At 43.0% G+C, this 22,942-nt stretch overlaps 1 protein-coding gene across 1 annotated transcript in view; it reads left to right on the top strand.

Moving 5' to 3' along the window:
* Positions 1 to 12,997, top strand: part of rassf4a (Ras association domain family member 4a) — a 73,311-nt gene extending 60,314 nt beyond the window's left edge. The window contains exons 4-11 of the mRNA XM_024424299.2: positions 802 to 917; positions 997 to 1,079; positions 4,661 to 4,824; positions 5,275 to 5,376; positions 5,475 to 5,526; positions 5,646 to 5,767; positions 7,776 to 7,873; positions 12,006 to 12,997. Of these exons, the coding sequence (XP_024280067.1) occupies positions 802 to 917; positions 997 to 1,079; positions 4,661 to 4,824; positions 5,275 to 5,376; positions 5,475 to 5,526; positions 5,646 to 5,767; positions 7,776 to 7,873; positions 12,006 to 12,069 (801 nt within the window). The 3' untranslated portion in view covers positions 12,070 to 12,997. The remainder of the gene's footprint in view (positions 1 to 801; positions 918 to 996; positions 1,080 to 4,660; positions 4,825 to 5,274; positions 5,377 to 5,474; positions 5,527 to 5,645; positions 5,768 to 7,775; positions 7,874 to 12,005) is intronic.
* The last annotated feature ends 9,945 nt before the right edge of the window (positions 12,998 to 22,942 follow it).

Raw genomic sequence — 22,942 nt, 5'->3', positions numbered from 1 at the left:
CTATAACTGATTCAAGTATTTTTAGCCAGATCCTATTTGGGATGTCGAATTTTATGTTCATTTTATTGGCGTAGAAGGCCCTTCTTGCGTTGTCTCTCAGATCGTTCACAGCTTTGTGAAAGTTACCTGTGGTGCTGATGTTTAGGCCGAGGTAAGTATAGTGTGCTCTGGGGCAACAGTGTCTAGATTAAATTTGTTTTTATGGTCCTGGCAACTACCTTTTTTGGAACACGATTATCTTTGCTTTACTGAGATTTACTGTCGGGGCCCTGGTCTGACAGAATCTCTGCAGAAGATCTAGGGGATGCTGTACGCCCTCCTTGGTTGGGGACAGAAGCACCAGATCATCAGCAAACAATATACATTTGACTTCAGTGCTGCAGACTGTTTTAGTGCAATCGCCAATTCGTTGATATATACAGTAGATCAGCCTGATCGAGGTTTAGATTACATCTCACATTCCAGTGTTCAAACTTGAGCACAAGGCTGCATGTGAATTCTCTTATTGTGACTCAGTGCAGCAAATAGCAATGTCCACTTTATGTATAATGCCAGGAGTCACTTGTAGATTTGACAGCTCTAACGCAGTTCCACCGCCAACACCACCAAAAGCAAGGGAGCGAGCAATGTCGGCTAAAGCGGACCTGATTGAGTAGAGCATGAGGCAGCACGTTTTATACAGACACACCGTGTGTGTGTGTGTGTGTGTGTGTGTGTGTGTGTGTGTGTGTGTGTGTGTGTGTGTGTGTGTGTGTGTGTGTGTGTGTGTGTGTGTGTGTGTGTGTGTGTGTGTGTGTGTAGGAGGAGCAAGCACTGGTCGTCGAGGGGTTGTTGAATATCTACTGGGGTCTGCGGCGACCAATCAGACTGCAGATGCACGACGACAACGAGAGACTCCACTACGGAGGGGTCAACAGGTACACACACACACACACACACAAATGCACTAAGCCTATGTGAGTGCCAATCAGTTATGTCAAGAATTTGTGTTTGTAGGAATGAGAGATCCCAGGTTCTTCCAAAGCAGACAGAATCTAACAACAACATACTCGACAGAACTACTGACCCTGCCTTGACCAGTAAGTACACACACAGACATTTACATTTTAGTAATTTAGCAGACACTCTTATTCAGAGCAACTTACAGTCATCTTAAGATACACTTTATACAAAAGTATGTGGACACCGATTCAAATTAGTGGATTCGGCTATTTCAGCCACACCCATTGCTGACAGGTGTATAAAATTGAAAACAAAGCTATGCAATCTCCGTAGACAAACATTGGAAGTAGAATGGCCTTACTGAAGAGCTCAGTGACTTTCAACGTGGCACCGTCATAGGATGCCACCTTTCCAACAAGTCAGTTCGTCACATTTCTTCCCTGCTAGAGCTGCCCCGTTCAACTGTAAGTGCTGTTATTGTGAAGGGGAAACAACGGCTCAGCCACGAAGTGATATCCACACAAGCTCGCAGAACAGGACTGCCGAGTGCTGAAGCACGTACTGCATAAAAATCATCTGTCCTTGCTTTCAAAACTTACTTCCGAGTTCCAAACTGCCTCCAGAAGCTATGTCAGCACAAGAACTGTTCGTCGGGAGCTTCATGAAAGGGGTTTCCATGGCTGAGCAGCTGCACACAAGCCAAAGATCACCAAGCGCATTGCCAAGAGTCAGCTGGAGTGGTGTAAAGCTCGCCGCCATTGGACTCTGGAGCAGTAGAAACACATTCTCTGGAGTGATGAATCACTCATCACCATCTGGTAGTCCGACGAACTAATCTGGGTTTGGCGGATGCCAGGAGAATGCTACCTGCCCAAATGCATAGTGCAAACTGTAAAGTTTGGTGGAGGATGAATAATGATCTGGGGCTGTTTTTCATGGTTCGGGCTAGGCCCCTTAGTTCCAGTGAAGGGAAATCTTAATGCTACAGCATACAATTACATTGTAGACGCTTCTGTGCTTCCAACTTTGTGGCAACAGTTTGGAGAAGGCCCTTTCCTGTTTCAGCATGACAATGCCCCCATGTACAAAGTGAGGTCCATACAGAAATGGTTTGTTGAGATCGGTGTTGAAGAACTTGACTGGCCTGCACAGAGCCCTGACCTCAACCCCATGGAACACCTTTGGGATGAATAGGAACACTGTCTGCGAGCCAGGCCTAATTGCTAACATCAGTTCCCGACCTTGCTGATGCTCTAGTGGCTGAATGGAAGCAAGTCCCCGCAGCAATGTTCCAACATCTAGTGGAAAGCCTTCCCAGAAGAGTGGAGGCTGTTATAGCAGCAAAGAAGGACCAACTCCATATTAATGCCCATGATTTTGGAATGAGATGTTCGACTAGCAGGTGTCCCTATACTTTTGGTCACGTAGTGTAGCTAAGTCAGACAACCACATATCACATATCACATATTTGTCCTCAATAAGTAATTATTAGCAGTCAGAGCAACAACAAATACAATAAGTCAACAGTGAGTCTTTTTTTTGTGGGGTGGGTGGGGAGGTCAGTGTAAGAAGGGGGTGTGAGGGGGTTGCTGTGGGATTATTTAAAATACTCTTTGAAGAGGTAGGGTTTCAGTTGTTTTCAGAAGATGGGCAGGGACTCTGCCCTCCTAGCTTCAGGGGGAAGCTGGTTCCACCATTGGGGTGCCCGGACAGAAAAGAGCTTGGACTGGGCAGAGCGGAGCGGGAGCTGACCCCCCCGCTGGGGTGGGAGGGCCAAGAGACCAGAGGTGGCAGAACAGAGTGATCGGGTTGGGGTGTAGGTTTTGAGCATAGCCTGATGGTAGGGAGGGACAGCTCCTCTTGCCGCACCATAGGCAAGTACCATGGTCTTGTAGGGGATGCGAGCTTTGACTAGAAGCCAGTGGAGTGTGCGGAAGAGCAGGGTGACACCAGGCGGGCTGCAGCGTTCTGGATAAGTTGCATGGGTTTGATGGCACAAGGCAGGAGCCCAGCCAACAGTGAGCTGCAGCAGTCCAGGCGGGAGATGACAAGTGCCTGGATTAGGACCTACGCCGCTTTCTATGTGAGGTAGGGTCGTACTCTGGGCATTAACCTGCAGGAGGGAGTCACTGCTTTGATGTTTACAGAGAACGACAGGGTTTTGTCCAGCCTTTTTCTAAAATCGTTTTTTTCCCACATCAATCTACACACAATACCCTATAATGACAAATCAAAAACTGTTTTTTTAGAATAGAATATATCACATTTACATAACTATTCAGATCCTTTACTCAGTACTTTGTTGAAGCACCTGTAGCAACGATTACAGCCTTGAGTCTTCTTGGGTATGAGGCTGCAAGCTTGGCACACCTGATTTGGGGAGTTTCTCCCATTCTTCTCTGCAGTTCCTCTCAAGCTTTGTCAGGTTGGATGGGGAGCGTTGCTGCGCGCTATTTTCCGGTCTCTCCAGAGATGTTTCATCGTGTTCAAGTCCGGGCTCTGACTGGGCCACTCAAGGACATGCAGAGACTTGTCCTGAAGCCACTCCTGCATTGTTTTGGTTGTGTGCTTAGTGTCGTTGTCCTGTTGGAAGGTGAACCTTCACCCCAGTCTGGGATCCTGAGAGATCTGGAGCAGCTTTTCCTCAAGGATCTCTCTGTACTTTGCTCCGTTCATCTTTCCCTCGATCCTGACTAGTCTCCCAGTCTCTACCGCTGAAAAACATCCCCAAAGCATGATGCCGCCACCACCATGCTTCACCGTAGGGATGGTGCCAGGTTTCTTTCAGACGTGACGCTTGGCATTCAGGCAAAAGAGTTTAATCTTGGTTTCATCAGACCAGAGAATATTGTTTCTCATGGTCTGAGAGTCCATAGGTGGCTTTTGGCAAACTCCAAGCGTGCTGGCATGTGCCTTTTACTGAGGAGTGGCTTCCGTCTGGCCACTCTACCATAAAGGCATGATTGGTGGAGGGCTGCAGAGATTATTGTTCTTCTGGAAGTTTCTCCCATCTCCACAGAGGAACTCTAGAGCTCTGTCAGTGTGACCATTGGGTTCTTGGTCACCTCCATAACCAAGGCCCTTCTCCCCAAATTGCTCAGTTTGGACGGGCGGCCAGGTCTAGGAAGAGTCGTGGTGGTTCCAAACTTCTTCCATTTAAGAATGATGGTGTCCACTGTGTTCTTGGGGACCTGCAGAAATGTTTTGTTACCCTTGCCCAGATCTGTCCCAGAGCTCTACGGACAATTCCTTCAACCTCATGGCTTGGGTTTTGCTCTGACATGGGCTGTCAACTGTGGGACCTTATACTGTATAGGTAAATAGGCAGCACCTGATCTCAATTTGGAGTCTCATAGCTAAGGGTCTGAATACTTATGTAAATACGGTATTTCTGTTATTTAAAAAAATAATTTTGCAAACATTTCTAAAAACCTGTTTTGCTTTGTCATTATAGGGTATTGTGTGTAGATTGTTGTGGAAAAACATTTATTTAATCAATTTTAGAATAAGGCTGTAACGTAACAAAATGTGGAAATAGTCAAGGGGTCGGAATACTTTCCGAAGGTCCTGTACATATCTATAAATACACTAAAAGTATTATGGCCTGTACAGACACTGTATAAACATTACTTTTGAGTTAGAGTATGAGGGGGGTGATGAGGGTAAGGAGGAGGAGCAGAAGGAAGAGGAAGTTCTAATTCTTTGTTCTCTCCCTCAGGTAGTCTGGAGGAGGACGATGAGGAGGTCCCCCAGCTGCTGCGAACCAGGAGTGATGCCTCCTTCATGGGGGTCACCAGAAGGTCAAAGACACACGCACACTCCGACCTGCAGCACTTACGCTCACACAGATTCTCCATCAATGGACACTTCTATAACCACAAGGTAACACATGCATACAGTATGTACACACACACACACACACACACACACACACACACACATAGCTGTGCTTACTGGTGACTCCAAAGTTTTATATGCCCTTTTTCAGAAAATATCTGAAAACCTACCTCTTCAAAAAGTATCTTGATTAATCCCACTAACACTCGCACTTGTCTTTTCTTACTATAGCACTGACTTTACTGATATCTGCTTTATTTATGCTATTTTTTTTTTTTACTTACTATGACTGTGATACGTGGAGGTCTCACCTAGTTGCCTTTAGATGAATGCACTAACTGCACATACTTCTCTCTGGATAACAGAGGCTGCTAAATTACTGAAATGTAAATTATATTGTTCCTCAAAGATCCGTTTTGGGCCCACTGCCCTTTTCACTGTATATATTTGCTATGTATGTGTGTGTGTGTGCACTCGTGCATGTGTTCTCGCCAGACATCAGTATTTACTCCAGCGTTCGGGTCGGTCACTAACGTCCGAGTCAACAGCTCCATGACAACACTACAGGTCCTCAACCTGCTGCTACAAAAGTTCAGAGTGAGTTATACACACACATTTTAGCACACACTCACACAATACACACACACTAGTTTCTCAGATGTGATTGTCATGTTTCTGACTCTCTGTGTCTCCAGGTGGAGAATAAATCAGATGAGTTTGTTCTCTACATGGTCCATGAGTCTGGTGGTAAGTGACCACATCTCGTTCCTTTGTGCCGTGTGTGTGTTTATGCTTGGGTATGTATGGAATAGTATATTTATGTGTGTGCGTACGTGTTTGTGTGCGTGTGTGTGTGTGTGTTGCAGAAAGAACCCCATTGAAGGACAGTGCGTATCCTCTGGTGTATCGTGTGCTTCATGGACCCTGTGAGAAGATCTCCAAAATCTTTATTATGGAGACAGATCTTGGGGAGGAGGTCACACATGACGTGAGCCTGCACTCTCTCTCTCTCTCTCTCTCTCTCTCTCTCTCTCTCTCTCTCTTTCATACTGTATGTGTATTCTAAGAGGTTGGACCTCCATGTTGTGGTGGCCCTCCAAATACAGACCCATAGCGATATCCCAGTGACATAATCAGTGGTATTTGATCTAATGGAATGCGGATGATAGACTTCCCTGTTAGGACTGTATTAACAATTGGGGCAGTGGCTGTTTAATTGCAGACTGTTATTGCAGCTGCTACATTATTGTTGACAGTGAATATATCCTTCTGTTCAGTGTAATGTTAGGCTCAAATTGAAATATTTTTATTGTTGTTTTTCCAATACAGCTGTGTCATCATAGTTATGTGGATGCGTTGTATTTATCTTCAGCTTAATGGGACTCTGGTGCACTGTGTGGACTTGCAAATAAACATGTAGTAGCTCTTTCCTGCAATCAAATGCCCTAGTGGCATCAAAAACCAGAAAGTCTGTTGTTATTATTTCAGAAACTCCGGTGTTTCTATGTCAAGCGGTTTTGTGTGATGTAAACTCAGAAAAAAAAAGAAACGTCCTCTCACTGTCAACTGCATTTATTTTCAGCAAACGTAATATGTGTAAATATTTGTATGAACATAACAAGATTCAAAAACTGAGACAAAAGCTGAACTAGTTCCACAGACATGTGACTAACAGAAATTGAATAATGTGTCCCTGAACAATGGGGGGGGTCAAAATCAAAAGTAGTAGTCAGTATCTGGTGTGGCCACCAGCTGCATTAAGTACTACAGTGCATCTCCTCCTAATGGACTGCACAAGATTTTTAACATCTCACAGTTCTTGCTGTGAGATGTTACCCCACTCTTCCACCAAGGCACCTGCAACCCTGACATTTCTATGGGGGGAATGGCCTTAGCCCTCACCCTCCGATCCAACAGGTCCCAGATGTGCTCAATGAGATTGAGATCCGGGCTCTTCGCTGGCCATGGCGGAACACTGACATTCCTGTCTTGCAGGAAATCACGCACAGAACGAGCAGTATGGCTGGTGGCATTGTCATGCGTGAGGGTCATTTCAGGATGAACCTGCAGGAAGGGTACCACATGAGAGAGGATGATGTCTTCACCTGTAACGCACAGCTTTGAGATTGCCTGCAATGACAACACGCTCAGTCCGGTGATGCTGTGACACATTGCCCCAGACCATGACGGACCCTCCACCTTCAAATCGATCCCGCTCCAGAGTACAGGCCTCGGTGTAACGCTCATTCTTTCGACGATTCTTCCAGTCTCTCTCAGCCTATTACGGACAGTCTGAGCACTGATGGAGTGATTGTGCATTCCCGGTGTAACTCGGGCAGTTGTTGTTACCATCCTGTACCTGTCCCTCAGGTGTGATGTTCGGATGTACCGATCCTGTGCAGCTGTTGTTACATGTGGTCTGCCACTGCGAGGACGATCAGCTGTCTGTCCCGTCTCCCAGTAGCGCTGTCTTAGGCGTCTCACAGTACGGACATTGCAATTTATTTTGGTGTTTTTCAGAGTCAGTAGAAAGGCCTCTTTAGTGTCCTAAGTTTTCAGAACTGTGACCTTAATTGCCTACTGTCTGTAAGCTGTTAGTGTCTTAACGACCGTTCCACAGGTGCATGTTCATTAATTTATTAATTGAACAAGCATGGGAAACAGTGTTTCAACCCTTTACAATGAAAATCTGTGAAGTTATTTGGATTTTTATGAATTATCTTTGAAAGACAGGGTCCTGCTTAGTTTATATAAAGTGTCATTTTGGGATGCGAACTCAAAATGTAACACATTTGAACTCTATATCTGACAGATCTGTCGTCATATAAACATATTTGCTAAATGTTTATTTGCAAGTACATAGTGTGCAAGAGTCCAACCATTCTACTCTCATTTTGGCTTCTTCTACTCACGTGTAAAAAATAAATGATAGGCCTACTTCATGTTATGAGAAAATATTGCAGGTGTTATATGACAATACTTCTGTTTCTCCCCAGGTGGCTCAGTACATTAATTTTGAGATGCCAGTCCTGGATAGCTTTGTAGAGAAACTGAAAGAGGAAGAGGAGAGAGAGATTTCTAAACTGACCAGAAAGTAAGTATGTCACTCTTCACAACAAACAAGATTACTTCAGGGGTTTGGGTGGTTTTTACGTGTTTTACGTGTTTTTTGTGTTTTTGAGCAACATTTCCTCTTGCAAAACAATTCTGAACTGTGCAAAAAGTACTGTACAACACAATTTATGTTTTAACTTTCATTCAAAGGAAGTAAACATTGCAGAACGTGACACAATGGCTAGCTGCAGTATATAGAACTTGCCTTGGATAATGTGCTGTGCCATTGATACAGTTAGTTTGGTTAGAGGAAGATGTCTTGTAAAAGTTGAATGTTCATCTTGTCATTATTGTATATTGTTGCTATGGTTTGTCTTTTAGTGTGTTGTTAGTGTGTTATTTCTGTAAACATTGTGCTGAATAGAATGACTTTCACCCACCAACAAAATGTAATGTCCTACTGAACAACATTACTCTGTGTTGACAGGACACCTTAAGGAGGATATAAACTACAACACACACACACACACACACACACACACACACACACACACACATACACACACCAGTTCAGTTGGTAGGGCATGGCACTTGCAATGCAGGGTTGTGGGTTCGTTTCCCAAGGGAGACCAGTATGAAAAATGTCTCCACTCACTAATGTAGGTGGATTTGGATAAGAGCATCTGCTAAATTACTTAAATGCTTATGTAATCCTGTCTGTAGCTTCAGTCAATCAAATGTATTTATAAAGCCAATCAATACAATGTATTTATTAAGCCCTTTTTAAATCAGCCGATGTCACAAAGTGCTTATACAGAAACCCAGCTTAAAACCCCAAAGAGCAAGCTAGGAAAAACTCCCTTGAAAGGTTGGAACATAGGAAGAAACATAGAGAGGAACCAGGCTCTGAGGGGTGGCCAGTCCTCTTCTTACTGTGCCGGTGGAGATTATAAGAGTACATAGCCATTAAGGCTAGATCGTTCTTCAAGACACTTCTGCGGGCAGGCCTTTCTAATCGACCTGGCCCGGGTATCCTGGAAGGATGCCTGGTTGTTCTATAAAAGTGCTTTCCTCATCAATTTAAATAAGCATGCCCCTTTCAAAAAATGTAGAACCAAGAACAGATATAGCCCTTGGTTCATTCCAGACTTGACTGCCCTTGACCAGCACAAAAACACCCTGTGGCGAACTGCACTAGCAGAAAGTCAGGAACGAATACACACAGTCAGGAAAGCAACAGCTAGCTTTTTTAAACAGAAATGTGCATCCCCTTCAGCACTAATTCCAAAAAGTTTAGGGACACTGTAAAGTCCAGCTGCTCACTGCACTGAGACTAGGAAACACTGTCACCACTGATAAATCCACAATATTTCAATTAGAATTTCTCTACGGCTGGCCATGCTTGCCACCTGGCTACCCCAACCCCGGCCAACAGTTCTGCACACCCCACAGCAACTGGCCCAAGCCCCACCGGCATCTTCTTCACCCAAATCCAGACAGCTGATGTTCTGAAAGAGCTGCAAAATCTGGATCCCTACAAATCAGCTGGGCAAGACAATCTGGACCCTCTCTTCCTAAAATTGTCTGCGGCCATTGTTGCAACCCCTATTACTAGTCTGTTTAACCTCTCTTTCATATCGTCTGAGATTCCTAAAGATTGGAAAGCGGCCGCGGTCATCCCCCTCTTCAAATGGGGTGACACTCTAGACCCAAATTGTTACAGACCTATATCCATCCTGCCCTGCCTTTCTAAAGTCTTCGAAAGCCAAGTGAAAAAACAGATCACCGACCATTTAGAATCCCACCGTACCTTCTCCGCTATGCAATCTGGTTTCCGTGCTGGTCATGGGTGCACCTCTGCCCCACTCAAGGTCCTAAACAATATCATAACCGCCATCGATAAAAGACAGTACTGTGGAGCCGTCTTCATCGACCGGGCCAAGGCTTTTGACTCTGTCAATCACCATCTTATCGGCAGACTCAACAGCCTTGGTTTCTCTAATGACTGCCTCGCCTGGTTCACTAACTACTTCTCAGATAGAGTTCAGTGTGTCAAATCGGAGGGTCTGTTGTCTGGACCTCTGGCAGTCTCTATGGGGGTGCCACAGGGTTCAATTCTCGGGACGACTCTTTCCTCTGTAAATATCAATGATGTCGCTCTTGCTGCTGGTGATTCTATGATCAACCTCTACACAGACGACACCATTCTGTATACATCTGGCCCTTCTTTGCACACTGTGTTAACAAACCTCCAAACAACTGCGACCTGTATGCTCTCGTTGGCTGGTCCTCACTCTATATTCGTCGCCAAACCCATTGGCTCCAGGTCATCGTTAAGTCTTTGCTAGGTATAGCTCCGCCATAACTCAGCTCACTGGTCACCATAGCACCCACCCGTAGCACGCACTCCAGCAGGTATATTTCACTGGTCATCCCCAAAGCCAACACCTCTGGCTGCCTTTCCTTCCAGTTCTCTGCTGCCAATGACCGGAACAAATTGCAAAAATCACTGAAGTTGGAGACATATATCTCCCTCACTAACTTTAAGCGTCAGCTGTCAGAGAAGATTACCGATCGCTGCAGCTGTACATAGCCCATCCGTAAATAGCCCGTCCAACCAACTACCTACCTTATCCCCATATTTGTTTTTGTTTTTCTGCTCTTTTGCACACCTGTATTTCTACTTTCACATCCTCATCTGGTCATATGTGTAAATTGCTAAATTGTAATTACTATTTATTGCCTTACCTCCTTACTTCATTTGCACACACTGTATACAGATTTTTCTTTTGTGTTATTGACTGTAAGTTTGTTTATTCCATGTGTAACTCTGTGTTGTTGTTTTTGTCGCACTGCTTTGCTTTATCTTGGCCAGGTCGCAGTTGTAAATGAGAACTTGTTCTCAACTGGCCTAACTGGTTAAATAAAGGTGAAATAAAGAAATACAATAAAAAATATAAAAAAGATGTTCAAACATTCATAGATGACGAACATGGTCAACTAATAATCAGAGTGGTTGTTGAGGGTGCAACAGGTCAGCACCTCAGGAGTAAATGTCAGCTGGCTTTTCATAGGTTCAGACAGCAGGTGTGGTAAAGAGAGACAAAGAGGGAGAGTATCCAGCCATCAGACTGCTGAACAGCCATCCTGTAGTTAGTGAGAGTAGTAAGTAGTATGAGACAAAGATAGACTCACTTACACAAAACACACACAGACACCTTATACACATGCAGTCTCCGAAGACACACACGCATACGCCAATACACAAACACACACAGCCAATGCTGCTGTCCCATGTATGAGACATTATTCTAATATATTTCACTACTGTACATAATTGCATTCTTGTTTGTTTATACACACTGCATATTTATTATTATAAACATTTATTGAACCTTTATTTATTAACTAAGCAAGTCAGTTAAGAACAAATTCTTATTTACAATGGCGGCCTACACCGGCCAAATCCGGGTGACGCTGGGCCAATTGTGTCTGTCGCCCTATGGTACTCCCAATCACGGCCTGTTGTGATACAGCCTGGAATTGAACCAGGGTGTCTGTAGTGACGCCACGAGCACTGAGATGCAGTGCCTTTAACCGCTGCGCCACTCAGGGTCCCATATTTATATACTGGATTCTTCTTTATATACTGGATTATATACCGGATTCTTATTAATATACTGGATTCTTCACATAGTGCATTCTAATATTCTACCACTGTATATAATTGCATTTTTGTTACACTGTTTATACACACCGTGTATTTATATACTGGATTCTTGACATAGCTCACTGTAATATTTATACTGCTGTACATATCAATCTTAGTAGGTAGTTTTGGTGTATATTCGCATAGAATGCATTTTGGATAACTGGTACAGTGTTATTTGGGTTTTCAACTGGATTTGTCCTGACATTTGTTATTTCTTGATTCTAGTTTTTGATTATTATTTGTGTACTTTTTACATTTTTTTATTGAACTGTAACACAGGAACTATTAACACATGCATTTCGCTGCACCCACTATAACATCTGCTAAACTCTGTACGCAACCAATACGCTTTTATTTGTAGATGCCTTTAGGAGAATATAAACATGAAATCATTTTTTGTCAAAGTGTAATAAGGCCACTGCCATTCACCACCATACCGTGTGTGTGTGTGTGTCCATAGGTACAGCGCACTGAAGTCCATGATTCTACAGCAGCTGGAGGGCATCACTGACACTACTGTCTGAGTGTGTGTGTGTGTGTGTGTGTGTGTGTGTGTGTGTGTGTGTGTGTGTGTGCGTGCGTGCGTGTTCACAGGACCATTACACTGTTACAGTGAGAGGAAGTCAAGCGGATTGTTTGAGCACTGAGACCTTTCTTCATGTACAACTACAGTTGAACCATAGCATGTATAGCATTTTCTAGTAATGAAAACTACAGACATGTTGAAAGCTTTCTACCGTAGTGAATGTAATGTAAACAGCAATAAGAATGCAATACTGCCACATCTTGCATCAATGTTTGTCACTTCGCAAATGAACTGTATTCATAGAATTTGTAACTTTTTTGCTACTGTATTGTCTATGATTGAATACTTTCCATTGATCTTGTTGTTTACTATCATTGGTAAAATACTGATTCCTGTGTGTCTTCCAAGGTCTTCTAAAACTGAGCTTTCCTCGAAAGGCAACATTTCCGTCAAGGCCAATTTCTAATTTAGCCACTGTAACAGATTATAAGAGAGCTACAGGGCGTGCAGGCTTTTTTTTTCCCAGCTCTGCACGTCTAACACACATCTCCAGCACCAGAGTTGGAAACCCTGACCTAAACTTGTGTTCACATAACTATGCTGAAGGTTTCTGCAGGGTTAGCAGACCTGTTAGGCCCATACTGTATTTTACCACACAGATAAAACACACACACACACCTCATTGTTCTCCCACAGAAAGGGGTAGAGTTGTTTCCAGGGTGACTGAAGCAGAGTTAGTATTGTTCTGAGAGTGAGTGACCCTCTCCACCTGTGTGTGTGTGTGAGAGAGAGAGTTGGTCACGCCAGTCCTTTATTCTGTTACAGTAGTTGAATCAGAACAGACTGTTTACAGGATGTATGTCTCATCAGAGAGGTTAGAGGTTTTGTTCCATTCTGTTCTAATAAATACTGTAACTCTAATAGGACTTGGACTCCTGCCAACCTCTGTGTGTGTGTGTGTGTTAGAGAGAAAGTATTGGCTAGCCCATCAGGGTTATACAGCAGGGGTGTGGGGATAATAAATATTACCACACACACAAACACAAAGCACTTCACTGTATGTAAAAAAAGACAGGAGAGTTTTAGTTTGCAATCATATACAGTTGAAAAAAATATGACTGTTTGGAATCCCTTTTCAATGGTTCATCACACAATGGAGACACGTGTGAAAGACAGAAAATAAAAAAGTGTTGTCATATTTAACAGCGGCAGCTCGAGGAAGCTGCAGGGTTAACTCCAGTGTAGATGACCAGCACCTTTGTTCAACCATCCTTATCTTGAGAGATCACAGTATTATTACGCTCCATATTGTTATGCAATTTTTCTGCATTTAGTATTAAACAGTAGTGTGGTCTGGTGCCAAATTAACGTTGTATTTGAAGAATATAATAGAATATAGTGAATAGAAGTATCCACATACAGTCACCATATTCAGTGTTTTGGGGAAAGTAGAGTAGTCAGAAATCAACCAGACACATTTAATTATTGATGACTGCGCGATAGGTCTGACATATTGGAATTATCCTGACCCCATTGACAGTCTGAGAGAGGAATAAATCTGTCCACAAGGTTTTACTAGGCCCTAAATCGGACCTTCGCCCCTCTCCTAGCTACCATCAAAGATATTTATAACTAACCTTAACTGCTCCTTGTTCTATCTGTGCTACTGTCGTTGCCACCGCCTCTTCTTCTTCTGTCGGATTTATCGGCGGTTAACATCCAACATTATGGTGCATTACTGTAACCTACTGTACTGGAGTGGCCCCCGACTCCTATCTTAAAAATGGACCAAAAGAGGTATAAAGAGGTGTTCCTGCAGATGCAGAAATTCCCACATGCAGGAATTGTGCCTGTTATCATAGAGATCGATGACTCATCGTGGATTTAACCAGTTTCAACATGGATATTGCCATTGAGGGCTTCCGCCATTTTAAAGTTGTCAACTGGGTGGGATTCCTAAGAGTTGGGAGCAATCAGCAAATGAAGAAGAAGAAGTCTTTCTTTAAAATGGAGATAGTGTAATGCTCCGGGTGTCGTGGGTGTGGAGTCAGACGCAGGAGACAGAGAGTGCAATGCTGTGCTCTTTAATTGCACCAACGCACCACAGGGTGCTCACAATAATAACAGCCCCAAACACGGGGAATGAAAAATGTACAACTGAAACACACGACCAGGAACAAACACGTTCCTCTACTACAGAGCCGAAGGTCACAATAATTAATCCCGCACAACAAACAGGCGGGCCGGCTGTAAAAAGAAAAAAAAAAAGTATGGAGATTGGAGTTGTTTTGACTGGGCAGATGTAAGTACAGATCAGGAGACCGATATAGAGAGGGGTACAGAAAGTGGTTAACGGCACACACGGGTGGTACAGGGTTACATTTTCCTCACCTTGTCCCAACATAAAGAGGGTAAAGGGAACATTCAATTTTTTTGTAGGCATAGCTGACTATTATACACTGCTCAAAAAAATAAAGGGAACACTTAAACATCACAATGTAACTCCAAGTCAATCACACTTCTGTGAAATCAAACTGTCCACTTAGGAAGCAACACTGATTGACAATAAATTTCACATGCTGTTGTGCAAATGGAATAGACAACAGGTGGAAATGATAGGCAATTAGCAAGACACCCCCAATAAAGGAGTGGTTCTGCACAGACCACTTCTCAGTTCCTATGCTTCCTGGCTGATGTTTTGGTCAGTTTTGAATGCTGGCGGTGCTTTCACTCTAGTGGTAGCATGAGACGGAGTCTTCAACCCACACAAGTGGCTCAGGTAGTGCAGCTCATCCAGGATGGCACATCAATGCGAGCTGTGGCAAGAAGGTTTGCTGTGTCTGTCAGCGTAGTGTCCAGAGCATGGAGGGGCTACCAGGAGACAGGCCAGTACAGTACATCAGGAGACGTGGAGGAGGCCGTAGGAGGGCAACAACCCAGCAGCAGGACCGCTACCTCTTCCTTTGTGCAAGGATTAGCAGGAGGAGCACTGCCAGAGCCCTGAAAAATGACCTCCAGCAGGCCACAAATGTGCATGTGTCTGCTCAAACGGTCAGAAACAGACTCCATGAGGGTGGTATGAGGGCCCGACGTCCACAGATGGGGGTTGTGCTTACAGCCCAACACCGTGCAGGACGTTTGGCATTTGCCAGAGAACACCAAGATTGGCAAATTCGCCACTGGCGCCCTGTGCTCTTCACAGATGAAAGCACGTTCACACTGAGCACATGTGACAGACGTGACAGAGTCTGGAGACGCCGTGGAGAACATGCTGCTGCCTGCAACATACTCTAGCATGACTGGTTTGGCGGTGGGTCAGGCATTTGGGGGGCCGCACAGCCCTCCATGTGCTCGCCAGAGGTAGCCTGACTGCCATTAGGTACCGAGATGAGATCCTCAGACCCCTTGTGAGACCATATGCTGGTGCGGTTGACCCTGGGTTCCTCCTAATGCAAGTCAATGCTAGACCTCATGTGGCTGGAGTGTGTCAGCAGTTCCTGCAAGAGGAAGGCATTGATGCTATGGACTGGCCCGCCCGTTCCCCAGACCTGAATCCAATTGAGCACATCTGGGACATCATGTCGCGCTCCATCCACCAACACCACGTTGCACCACAGACTGTCCAGGAGTTGGCGGATGCTTTAGTCCAGGTCTGGGAGGAGATCCCTCAGGAGACCATCCGCCACCTCATCAGGAGCATGCCCAGGCGTTGTAGGGTGGTCATACAGGCACGTGGAGGCCACACACACTACTGAGCCTCATTTTTACTTGTTTTAAGGACATTACATCAAAGTTGGATCAGCCTGTAGTGTGGTTTTACACATTAATTTTGAGTGTGACTCCAAATCCAGACCTCCATTTGATTTCCATTGATAATTTTTGTGTGATTTTGTTGTCAGCACATTCAACTATGTAAAGAAAAAAGTATTTAATAAGAATATTTCATTCATTCAGATCTAGGATGTGTTATTTTAGTGTTCCCTTTATTTTTTTGAGCAGTGTATATGAAATGAAAGAAATACTAATATCTTTGTAAAACTGTACCTAAAAATGTCTGTTGCTTCTAATGTGTATTTGCATATAAGCAATGTAAAGGGGAAAACCTTGAATTCAGACTTGAATCACTCCCATATTGTGGTAGTGATTAAAACATAAATGAATATTTCCGATCAACAAAAATGTGGTAATTAATGTTTGTACTAAAACAAATGAGAACAAATTATAACTGAATACATTTCTGAAAAATAGGATTCTGATTGGGGTGACATAATCCTACAAGTATAGGATCCAATAGGATGACTTTTGAATTCCATTAGTAAAAAAAGTAGTCAAATAGGATTCTGATAGAGGTGACACAATTTCATAGGATTGAGAGAATCCTATAGGATCCATTAGGATGACTAAAAGTCGCCTTGTCCTAGAGAGATTTACACAGTTATCAAAACGTCATGCCAGGGTAAGCCTACACGAAACACAGACCTTATTTTAAGTGTTAATAAAATCCCCTATGGGAAAAATGTATGGTGGAAAAAGGATTGTAACCATTTCCCTGTTTGCTAAAATCCAAAAACATACTTTTTATGTACATTTGACAAAAGGTGGGTTTTAATGAGTTTAGAGTTAGTTGGTAGGGCAATTCAAAATATACTTTAAATTTATTTTTCCTGTTGCCCATTTTCCAATTTTGTATCACAAACTGTAATGGATTTATACTATAGTTCAGTTTGAGGAGTTAATGAAACATTATTGGATGTTAACCGGTGTTAAACCCCACCGAAGAAGAAGAAAGCAATAAGATGGCGTAAGTGGATGCTGAGTTCGAATCAAGCAGTGATTTGATTAACTTCATTTCTGAAGAACAGAGGAAGATTTCAGTGGGCCTCAAAAGAATCCGGACAACAGACAACAGTTTTGTGTTTTGAACTTCGGAATAGAGCACCTGTCAAAGGAGTCATCTCAGGGGTGATGACGTATGTTCATGTTGAATACCTGAAGAGAATACCTGGTGTAGTTGGTACCCGGCCTCTGACCCGCTGGGTGAATGGAGCAAAAGAAGAAAGTCTGTCGGTCCTGTTGTTATTTGATTAAGAGCAAATACCTACACATGTGAAGCTTGGTTATGTAAGATATGTTCTAAGAGCTTTCGTTCCCAAACCACTGCAGTGTAATAATTGTAAAGGACTTTGCCAAGGTTCATGTGTGTGCAGATGGACAGAGTATACTGAAGAACGATGGTGTTGCAATTGTGGTGATTGAGGAGATTGAGGTGGCAAAAGTTAAAGCAGTCAATCTAATCTCCTATGCGAAGGGATGCTAGTGAAGATATGGTAGTGGATGCACCACAGCCTGCAGTAAATGTTTGCTTCAAGACGAAAGATACCCTGTGTGTTAAAAAGGTGGATTTTTGTTGCGTTCACTGCCACAGTTATTAACTGTACAGCACAAGCCTCAAAGAAGTCTAAGAAACGTTTACATCTAAAGACTAGCAAGAGGTACTGGCGCCGGAAGAGCCCCCCTCCCAGGTTCCCATTGAGCCTGTGTAGGGATCAGATCGGTTTATTTTTTAACAGAAAAGTTGTTCTTTTCTTTTCTTTTCTTTCGTTTTTTGTAGTTTTTTGGGGGCAATTTTAGGGGGAATCCTGTTTCCATCTCGCACGGTAGGTGGCGGGATGCACATTAAATTGTGTGATCGCCAATATACCATATACTATACCACGAAGAAGAAAGTATTCTTGTCGTGACGTGATCGAGGCGGCAGCGGGGCAATTTTCAAAGTCAGCGTAGCTGCGCACCTTGGCTTTGGACAGTTGGTAAACTGTATCTTTATTTGTTTGTTTTTTGGCGGATTTGGCACAACTGTACTGTGACTGGGGTCGGCATGGCGGATAGTTTAGATGGTAGCATTAGGGATATTGATAATGATGATAAAAACCAGTGATGATCAGCTATTTACACCTGTTGTAAATAGGAGTAAGAGAAATCGTAATGAGGGTGATGGAGGGATGAATACTGCTGGGGAGACAATGAGTAGTGTTGAGAGTACTGTAGAACTGTAAAGTGCAGGACCACTGTAGACAAAGAGGTTAGTGTATAAAGTTAAAAAGATATGGTAGTGTTCCCAGAACCAGCAAGTAAGTACTTCCATCCCTTGCATTTGACAAAAGCAGTTATAGGGAAGAGATTGGGGTGATTTAAGGTTGCCAACCTGCTGGATTATGGGATGGTCCTGATCCTTGCAAATAGTCGAAATTAAACTCACAAAATGGGGGTCTGGTGAAATTTGAGATTCCATTGGAAAGCAGTCAAGGCTTCCCTGACAGGAGGAAATGTTATTGACACGAAAAGGATGGAAAGCAAAAAAGAGTGGCAGTCGGGTGGACACTACAACTGTATTGTTACAATTTGAAGGGATCACTCAGTTATCTGGTTAAAGAGTCCTTTTTGGTGCTTTAAGTGCCAACGGATAGGGCATGTTGCTAATGTGTGAAAAGGTTAAATGAGATGTGCAAAATAAGAATATATATTGCTTTTTTAATCTATAAAATGAGATGTGCTAAGTGTGGTGGGGATCCCGAGCGTGGGAAATGTGATCCTGAAGCTAAAGTTAAACGTTGTAACTGTGACGGAGCACATTTGCATCACACAAAGGATGTGAAGTACAACATAAAGCCATGGAAGCGCAGCGGTACAAAATTACAAACAATGTATCCTATGCTAACGCTGTTCGGAAAGTGAATAACAAACCTAGGGTTCAAATTACTCCAGATAAAACATATTGGCAGATAGTGGCGGCTCTGAAGGCGCCAGTGGAAACTCAGCCGGGTTGTTAATGGGATACGCGAGTATAAATGGTCAATTACAGAGAGGACCATGGTAGGAAAATATGTAGACCTCTTGGACTTCACGTGTTGGGAAATCAATATGACTGCTCCATATAAGAGCAGGACTGCATGAATAACATAAGTAGTAAAGGCAGCCAAAGACAATCTAGGGATATCTGAAGTTACGGTAGAAATGATACATCGGATGCTGAACCAGAATTCAAATCAATAGTATTATGGTGGTTTTTGTTGTTCAATGGAATGCTAGGAGTTTGATAGCCAATGGATAAGAATTGAAGTAGTTAAAACATTATTTAGATGTTTTACCGGATATACTGTACAAGAAACATGGCTTAAACCGCAATTGGATTATATTATACCTGGGTTTGTCTCTCTGAGAAGTGATAGAAAAGAGCACGGGTTTTCAACTGGTTTTGAGACGGGACCGGAATTTAACCAGGTTGCCTGTCGCGACCCAATATTCGCATCGCAAAAAATAATCGCCAAAATACAATGTGGAAAACTATACTGAAGACAAATATAAACGCAACATGCAACAATTTCAAATATTTTACAGAGTTACAGTTCACATAAGGAAATCAGTCAATTGGAATAAATTCACTTGGCCCTAATTTATGGATTTCACCATGACTGGGCAAGGGGTGCAGCCATTAGTTGGCCTGGGAGGGCATAGGCCCACCCACTGTGGAGCCAGACCCAGCCAATGAGTTTTTATCTACAAAAGGGCTTTTTTATAGACAGAAATACTCCTCAGTACTAGTGATGGGTCGTTCGGAAACCAGTCGGCTCTAGGAGCGGCTCTTGTAATGTGAAAGTTGGGAGCCGGCTCGCATATCAGAAGAGCCGATTCTATTTATAAAAATATTTGTAAAATTAAGATATGAATAACCAAAAGATTTAAATGAATAGAATTAACTAATTCAAAGAACTAAAAAATAAATCAAATAATATAGGCCAAAATGCTCAAGTGCACGCACACACATTCGTTCTGACTGTCTGCTCAGACTAACAGCCTCACCTGTTGTTCCTGTCAATCAGACACACAGTGTCAACCAATGAACAAGCATTTCGCTACTCTCGCATTAACATCTGATAACCATGTGTATGTGACAAATAACATTTTATTTGATTTGAGATGCGCGAGGGAGGCCCGAGCCAACTCACTCACAGTCACACACTTTTAGCAGCTGAGGAGAGAAAGGAAGGACAGCTGTGAAAACAACATCTGGAAAATTAGTCGGAAGCACAGTAGCATTTGGATGCATTTTAATAATGTAGACAATGTTAGAGCACAGTGTAGAATTTGCCAAAACAAAATCTCATATAAAGACAGTTCTACGCACAACCTACACCGGCGTATGCGAACTGTGCACCCAACTGTGAAGTTAACTGTAGCTGAGCTTTGAGAAACTAGCGGGCCTGCTAGTGATAGTGGTGGAGCTAGCACCTCCACACGTGGAGATGTATCCACTCAGCCAAGTAAGCCTGCTAGTGATAGTGGTGGAGCCAGCAACTCCACACATGGCGATGTATCCACTCAGTCAAGTAGGCCTGCTAGTGATAGTGGTGGAGCCAGCAACTCCACACATGGCGATGTATCCACTTAGTCAAGTAGGCCTGCTAGTGATAGTGGTGGAGCCAGCACCTCCATACGTGGAGATGTATCCACTCAGTCAAGTAGGCCTACTCCGCGACCCACAGCAACGCAGTCTTCTATGGACCAGTTTATGTCAAAGTCTATGTCTGTAGCAAAACAAGGACAAATTGATATTGCACTGGCTAAAATGTTTGACACCAATTACCAGCCATATTTGATCGTGGAGGGCAGAGGTTTTAGAAATTATGGCAATAGTCTAAATCCAATATAGACAATTCCTAGCAGGAAAACCCTTTCAAAATCAAGTATTCCACAACTGTACGAGAGCACACAGGCTTCAGCGCGGGAAAGAGCCCAAATAACTACTGCAGTTTGCCTTACCACTGACTGCTGGACATCAAGGGTAACCACTTCTTACATGTCGGTTACATGTCACTTCATTGAAGGTGTTTCGATGTCTAGCTGTCTTCTGGACTGCTTTGAGTTCAGCGACAGACACACCTCAGAGAACTTGGCAGAGGAACTGTTGAGAGTGGCCAGAGAATGGCAAGTAGATGGAAAAGTGGTCTGTTGTGTTAGCGACAATGCAGCTAACATAACCAAAGCCATGAAAATGTTTAAATGGACCCATCATCCATGTCTTGCCTACACAATCAATCTGATTGTAAGAGATACTCTGAAGGTGATGAAGCCCACTGTGGACAAAGTGAAAGCAGCTGTGGAATACTTCCACAGGAGCACAGTAGGTGCTGAAAAACTTAAGTCTACACAACGCCAGATGGGGATGCCTGAGCTGGGGCCTAAACAAGACTGCACTACAAGGTGGAATTCAACATTTTATAAGTTGAAGCGGTTTCTTGAGTCAAAGGATGTCATCATCTCTACCCTGGCCGTTGTCAATGCACCTGTTGATGCTCTGACCCAAGAGGAATGGGAGGTGGTTGAGGAGGTGTGCAGAGTAGTGATGGGAATTCCAGCTCTTTTCAGTGAGCCGGCTCTTTTGGATCCCAAATGGCTCTTTAAAAAAAAAATGTTTTATATTTTTTCAAGTCAAACTGTTTGTGGTAGTTTGACTATGATTGGTGTTAAAACAATTCTAAATAAATTATTAGATGAACTCATACTCTACCTTAACCCCCTTGTATTTAAAAATGCATTGGTTTGTTATGATAAAGAATGCTATTAAACGTTTTAATGTGTATAGACAAAGTGCATGTAAATCTAACCATTCAATGCTATCACACGTGCATTTAAAGTATAACTTTTTTAATGTATATTAACAAAAGTGCATATAAATGTAACTATTCAAAACTAATAGAATCTGAACAACATAATAATAGAATATTGCTCCATATCAAGGAAAAATAAATAACAACGTGCAAAACTGCAGCATCCCACTTAAAAAATTTAACTGGTCCCTCTTTTCTCTCTCTTCTTTATGGCGGCATGTAGCCTAGTGGTTAGAGCGTTGGACTAGTAACCGGAAGGTTGCAAAATTGAATCCCCGAGCTGACAAGGTAAAAAATATGTTGTTCTGCCCCTGAACAAGGCAGTTAACCCACTGTTCCTAGGCTGTCATTGAAAATAAGAATTTGTTCTTAACTGACTTTCCTAGTCAAATAAACTCACTGGTTTGACACCATGAAATCAACCAAAATGGCTCTGCCAATAGCTCTATATTTAAAAATACTGTTATTGAAGAAAGATTGTTCAAAGATTAAATTATAAAAAATGTAAATGTATTATCATTTCTACACACTTTCTACCTGGTTTAAGTCATTTAAGTTCAGACTGGAGTGTTTTAATGACAAATAATCCTTGTAAGCCCATCGCTGTATCTGAGTTGGACATACTTGCGAAATCCAGTAAAGGTGATCAGGAGCTATGGTGTGGAGATTTCAATGTGCATAACACCTTGTGGGGCAGCAATACCACAGATGCCAATTGTTAAGTGGTTGAAGATGTTATGGAACGGAGGGGACTAGTTTTTATAAACAATGGTCGGGGGACACGGGTAAATGTGACTAGAGGTACATCGTCATGTTTAGATCTTACATTGGTGTCCTCCTCCGTTCCATTACTCCATTATATGTGAGCAGGATTTGAAGATGGATTCCACAATAGGTAGTGATCATTTCCCAGTCATGTGCAACATAGAGCTTGACTTATGTTTTCAGAAAAGGGAACTGGTTTCAAATTGGTGCTTTGACAAAGCAAACTGGGAACTTTTTTACACTTTGTGTGAAATGGAGAGTCATAAATTGTCAATGGAAAGGTCAGTCGTATTGGATGCTGCCGTATTGGCTATTCCAATAAGATGAGGGGGATGGTAGAGGAAAGACACTTCCTTGGTGGACGGAAGCATGTAATAAGGCGATTGATCGTGATAATGCTTTTAAAACATTGAAGAATAATTTGACATTTGATAGCAT

This window comes from Oncorhynchus tshawytscha, linkage group LG06 (assembly GCF_018296145.1).
Source record: "Oncorhynchus tshawytscha isolate Ot180627B linkage group LG06, Otsh_v2.0, whole genome shotgun sequence".
Taxonomy (NCBI): domain Eukaryota; kingdom Metazoa; phylum Chordata; class Actinopteri; order Salmoniformes; family Salmonidae; genus Oncorhynchus; species Oncorhynchus tshawytscha.
This window is presented reverse-complemented; position numbering and strand designations above follow the sequence as displayed.